Source organism: Triticum urartu, chromosome 2 (genome assembly GCF_003073215.2).
Source record: "Triticum urartu cultivar G1812 chromosome 2, Tu2.1, whole genome shotgun sequence".
Taxonomy (NCBI): Eukaryota; Viridiplantae; Streptophyta; class Magnoliopsida; order Poales; family Poaceae; genus Triticum; species Triticum urartu.
In genome coordinates this window covers 618,235,200-618,241,199 of record NC_053023.1, presented here as the reverse complement: position 1 = coordinate 618,241,199, position 6,000 = coordinate 618,235,200, and the positions used below count along the sequence as shown (strand labels likewise).

The following is a 6,000-nucleotide window of genomic DNA, read 5'->3' as shown; positions in this document are numbered from 1 at the left end:
GATACAAATATGGAAAGTATATCTGGGGCGTTACAAGACCACCCTGGCCTGAAGCACCCTCTCTGTCGCACTCCGATGAGCGGTGCAGCCGAACATAGAGAAGATTACGGGGGAAGAATACGCCTCTGGGACTCCCGGCCGTCCGGTGACGAAGGGATCCGCCGTGACCGTTCATATACTAGTGCACTGTATCCGTGTAGTGGGAGTGGAGTTCCGAGCGACCGTATGTGCACATAGTTTTAACTTTTTAGTTAAAATATTTTCAAAAAGTAATCGTTTGCGTCCGGTTTATATGAAATCCGTCATGTTTGTATAAAATCTGATCGAGTTTGCATGAAATCCGGCCGTGTTTGAACGTTGGTTTGAATTGTTGGGAAAATGTATGCGGCTATCGTCAGATGGCTGCCTCCCACATCCGTATCCATGGATTGGTCCCCCGTCCGCAAACAGATACGGAAGATTTTTTGCGGGTTGCCGTCGAAGATACCCTAACCCTAGCAAGCTGCGAGTTCAGAACAAAACGGAAACAGAAAAGTTGCACAACTGGAGTACAAAGATGCCGTTTTGTTGCATCTTCATGCGCCAAAACAAAAGCGCACCGACGGATTATGATAAATTTCTTTTTGAAAGACTGTGCTGAATGACTCACAACAACAATGATTGCTACTAACCTACGCACTCGCAAAAAAAAAAAAACTACTAGTAGTATACTATACAACGACATTCTCCGTAACATGCAATCAGTTCCAGGTTATATTAACATCGCTCTCGCTCACTCTCGGAGCCGTACAGGCGACGCGGCAATGGAGACTTGGTGGCCGCAATGCGGGCTTCATCTCGCGCTGCTTCTAACTGCGCTGATCCTCTATCGCGCTATCTCATCACGGCGTTATGGTCTCCGACCCCTCCCGCTCCCTCCGGGGCCGCGGGTGCTGCCGTTCGTCGGCAACATCTTCTACACGAGAGACATGACGCACCGAGGCCTGGCACGGCTGTCCGCGCGCTACGGCGGTCTCCTTCACCTCCGCGTTGGCCGCCTGAGCACCGTGGTCGTGTCGACGCCGGAGATGGCCCGCCTGGTGCTCCAGGTGAACGACCGCGCCTTCGCCAACCGCCCCGCCAGCGCGCCCATAGCCTACCTCACCTACGGCCGCGCGGACATGGTGTTCGCGCAGTACGGGCCCTTCTGGCGCGAGATGCGGAAGCTGTGCGTCCACAAGCTCTTCAGCCACCGTCGGGCCAAGTCGTGGGCCGCCGTCCACGACGAGGTCAACGACCTGATCCGCCACGTTGCCAGGTACACTGGCTCCGTCGTCAATCTCGGCGAGCTCGTGTTCAACATGTCGATGAACATCACGCTCCGGGCAGCGCTGGGCATGCGGAACGAGGGTGAGGACGCTGCCGAGTTCGTGGCCATAGTGCAGGAATTCGCCGAGCTGTTCGTGGTGTCCAACTCCACCCTTGCGGACTACGTGCCATGGGTGGCGCGGCTGGATTTGCATGGGATCAACAGGAGGATGGTGGCGGCACGGGCTGCGCTGGACCGGTTCATCGACCGTGCCATCGACGAGCACCTCGCGCACCCGAAGCCGGTCGATGCCGCGGACGCCGACATGGTGGACGGCATGCTGGCTTTCCTCGTGGACATGCCCGGGTCTGCCGACAGGGTGAGCACCGACTCCAGTGCTCATGGTCATGGGTCGACGCTTCGTCTCACCAGGGACAACATCAAGGCCACCATTATGGTAAAGTACAACAGTGGCCGAAATTTACCACTCCACAAATTAAAACTTACATATAGCTATTGTGACAAACTAAATATTTTTTGATCACAATACGCGCAGGATGTGATGATCGGTGGGACAGGACCAGTAGCGATGATAATTGAGTGGTTAATGTCGGAGCTGCTGAGGGACCCGGAGGAAATGAAGCGGGTGCAGAACGAGCTGGCCGTGGTGGTTGGGCTGCACCGCCAGGTCGCGGCGGGCGACCTGGGCGAGCTCCCTTACCTGAGGTGCGCGGTGAAGGAGACCCTCCGCGTGCACCCGCCCGGCCCGCTCCTCCAGCACGAGGCCGCCGAGGACTGCGACGTCGCCGGCTGGCGCATCCCCAAGAACACCCGCGTCCTGATCAACGTGTGGGCGATCGGGCGAGACGCCGAGGCCTGGAAGGACGCCGGGGCGTTCAGGCCGTCCCGGTTCGACGCGGGCGGGGACGAGGCAGAGACGGACTGCCGGGGCGGCCACTTCCACCTCCTGCCGTTCGGCGCGGGGCGGAGGTCGTGCCCCGCCATGCAGCTCGGAATGCACGCGGTGGAAATGGCGCTGGCGCGGCTGCTGCATGGCTTCGAGTGGAGCCTGCCGAGCGGGATGGCGCCGGGGGACCTTGACATGGAAGAGGCATACGGCGCCACCGCTCCACGGGCCGTGCGGTTGTGCGCAGTGCCGCTGCCCCGTCTTAGCTGCCCAGTGGTCTAGCAGAGCCGCGCGCGCACAGCTCGTGTTGCCAGATCAGTGCAACTGTGCAAGTAACGTGGTACTCGTCGAATAAATAAAGGACCGTCTATTTTTTTTTTAGCATCAGTACAGACACAAGCGCTCATATACACGTGCATACACTCACCTCTATGAATGCACTCACGCACACCCTACCCCTATGAACGCACGCACGCACACCCTACCCCTACGAGCACCTTCAAAAGACTGAGCACCAGGATTTGAACCCTGGTGGGTTGGGGATACCACTGTCCACCTAACCAACTCAACCACGGATTGATTCGCAGGACCGTCTATTCCTGGGTTGCCTCTGTTAGTTCCGTTTATGTTGATTTTGAAAGAAATGCATTCACTTATGCTTCACTTTTGGTGCTACAAAAATAATAATGAATTCTCCCCTTTTCATTGTTGGTGCATTCTTAAAAAGGGGGATCGGTGGGATGTTATTGATGCATATGCTAATATAAGAAGAAAAGGCGTTAATCGTAAAAGAAAGAAGAAAAGGCGTTAAAGGAAAACAGATAATCACACTATATATTCTAAAATGACCATGTCGGTCATTGTTGTAGTAGATCGCTAGATCTTTCATGGCACGCATTGACGCACCCGTCTATTTTTTTACGATATAATAATATAATTTTTCATATATTTGTGCTTAAATAAAAATGTTGAAAGGTGAATATAAATGTGTTGTTAAAATTACTAAGTAATAGAGTGGTGGTCAATTTTTTTACGATGTCAAATATTCTTGTGACTTTTTTCAAGATATGTGATCAATTGGGCTTTATTGGGCTTTAATGGGCCGCTATTCTTGTGACTTTTTTCAAGACATGTGTTGTTAAAAATCTATGAAGTAATATTTGACATATTCTAGGCTTGCACAGCGGCCCAATAAAGCCCAATTGACCACATGTCTTGAAAAAGGTCACAAGAATAGCGGCCCATTAACACATGCGGACCAGGTCGCGGTAAATTGGAACTGAAACGAACATCTGACGACCAAAAATGATCTAAATGCGAAATCCGACGGACAAAATTGTTGGGGACATGGTAGAGCTCGGTTTAGGTGTAGTTTTACTCTCAAGTTTTAGCATACCTCCCCTTGAGCATAAGAAAACAACGAAAAGGAAAAAGGAAATTCATATATACTACAATGGACATGTCGCACGTTGTTGTAAAAACATTACATACATCCACCTTGAGCATAGGAAAAACCAAACAAAGTTAATCTAGTGAAAAGTAGTGGACTAAAAAATGCACAAAAAATGATGAAAAAGGGGACATGTGCTCTGCTACAGATTCCACTGTCACAAACACACATGAGAAAAAGCATTGTGTAAGAAAGAACAAAACACACTCCTACTTGCACTTTCTCCCCTATATCAGGCAAGTTCTTCTGGCCAATTCTCCTACAATCAGCCCGCTCCCCAGCTTTTTTCAGAATCTTCAACTCCCATCCGAAAATCATAGCCACGAATGGGAGTTGAAGATTCTCCGAGAAGCTGTGAAGGGGGACGATTCTTCCATAATCGAGCGTCATCTGATGAGTTATAACCGCATTCCACTCGGGTACCGTCCAAGCGCAAAATAAAGGCCCATTTGACAAACAAAACAAAAAAGAGCCCATGAAAAAAATCAATAGGCCAAACTCATAGAAAAAAGAACGGGCCGCGCCACACTGTGGCCCGAATCAAAAACAACTTGTCTGAACGAAAACCGCACACACCAATCTAGATCCAACATACAAAGCATTGATTGAGCGAGGGCACAAAAGGGATATATCCCACGAGCTCATTCTGAGTGAAAAAAGAAGATACCTTGATGAAGAAAAATGTAATAGATAGCCCTGGTCTTGCTTTTTCTTTCTGGTCGCATAAATGGAGTTGCTTATTATGTTTGAATTCTATCATAAAACCTCCTATGTGTTGGGAGGATCTGACTCAGCTACTCTAAGCTTAGCTCGAGTGTTGTGAACAGTCATGTTGCTTTTGTGACCTCGTTTTAATAAAAAAAAACTTGATCATTGATGCCACGCATTGCTGCGCCCATCTATTTGAATGTAAATGGTAAGATTTTTGCAAAATGATGAACATGAGAGCTAACTGTACATATTGGTTAGTGGTCGAAGAGGAGATTTTTGCAATAAAATAGTTTCAAATACGTCACTTTGATGTAAATGACAGCAAAAAGCCAGACATGCTATAATGACACCATCCAAATCATTGCCGAGTATGACAGCACCAAATAGCAATGGAACAAAGGGATCAATTAACTAAAATGTTCCATATGCAGAAAGACAATCGAATAGCCCCCGTTCATATTTGAAGTTGCTGCAAGGGTAGATTTTTTTATTAAACTGCAAGGTAGAATTTACAAAGCTACTAACCATCTGGAATAAAAGACCAATGTACAAAAACTGGTAAGAGATTTCATTACACGCATAAATATTATGTGAATTGAGCATCTACACCACGGTCAGATAACACACATCACACGTGCATGTACAACAATACTTATTTGCGCATATGGATCTACCATCCTAAACAACCTCATGCGTATGTATAGGAACAATAATAGCCGGCAGTAGCTTGTCATGAATAATTACAAACAAATAAGCATGGAAAATATGCAATCATATGAACACACTGGATATGGAAAATTAATATGACATTCCACTAACTAAACCGCTAGCAGCCATTGGGATCCCAGGTTTCAGAATTCAGGAACAAAAAAAATCCAGAGACACCTCAAGAAATTTGTTAAACAAGCCTGAAGCATTTCCGAACACTTGGGCATCAATAACTGCAACAAATTAAGAGCAGAAATCTGCATCGGTACAAATATTGAGTGCGAAGGCATTGTAGTGGGGAAGGGAAATATGCAACAGAGTTGAAGATAAAGGGGCGAACTATCGGAGAAACATAGCTCCTGGATGCTACTGCGTTACTGCCAAAGGAAGAAGAGAGGAGAACCTGGGTATTGACACAGAGCATATGTAGGTAACTAGCCAACATCACATTCTGTGCAACCCCAAGTAGCTCTGCAAATATAGCGAAAACAACACACATAAACTGGAATTCACTCAAACCTGTCAAACCTGGGGGACATGGCAAACTTTGAAGAATGCACGAACGATACGCGGAGATATATAAGCGCGAGGCCAGGGTAGCCGGGGCGCCCTCACCTTTCCATACCTTTGCGAAGCGGTCGATTAAGCAGACAACCGTTGGCATCGAACTCTAGCACTGTTTGATCCCCTCACGCTGGATTCCCTCGCGAGCGGCACGCGTAGGCTGGATCCCACCGTAGGTCGTCCACTTCGCCTGAATCGAGCGCCCGCCCCATCCGTCCCCTTTCGACCGCACGACGCATCCTCTTGGCCGCCTCCAATTCGTTTCTATGTCGAGCGATCACATCCTCATGTTGGGCCGGCCCTTTTCACATTTTTTTTCTATTTTCTAATCTGAAGTGCAAAAAATGCTTCTAGCTGGGGCCCGAACCTCCA

At 48.6% G+C, this 6,000-nt stretch overlaps 1 protein-coding gene across 1 annotated transcript; it reads left to right on the top strand.

Annotated features, from left to right (window-relative positions):
- The first annotated feature begins 794 nt into the window (after window positions 1–794).
- Window positions 795–2,519, top strand: LOC125533795 (cytochrome P450 84A1-like). Its single transcript, XM_048697146.1, has 2 exons — window positions 795–1,745; window positions 1,845–2,519. The coding sequence occupies exons 1-2, from the start codon at window positions 804–806 to the stop codon at window positions 2,475–2,477; spliced, it is 1,575 nt and encodes a 524-aa protein (XP_048553103.1). The 5' UTR covers window positions 795–803; the 3' UTR covers window positions 2,478–2,519.
- The last annotated feature ends 3,481 nt before the right edge of the window (window positions 2,520–6,000 follow it).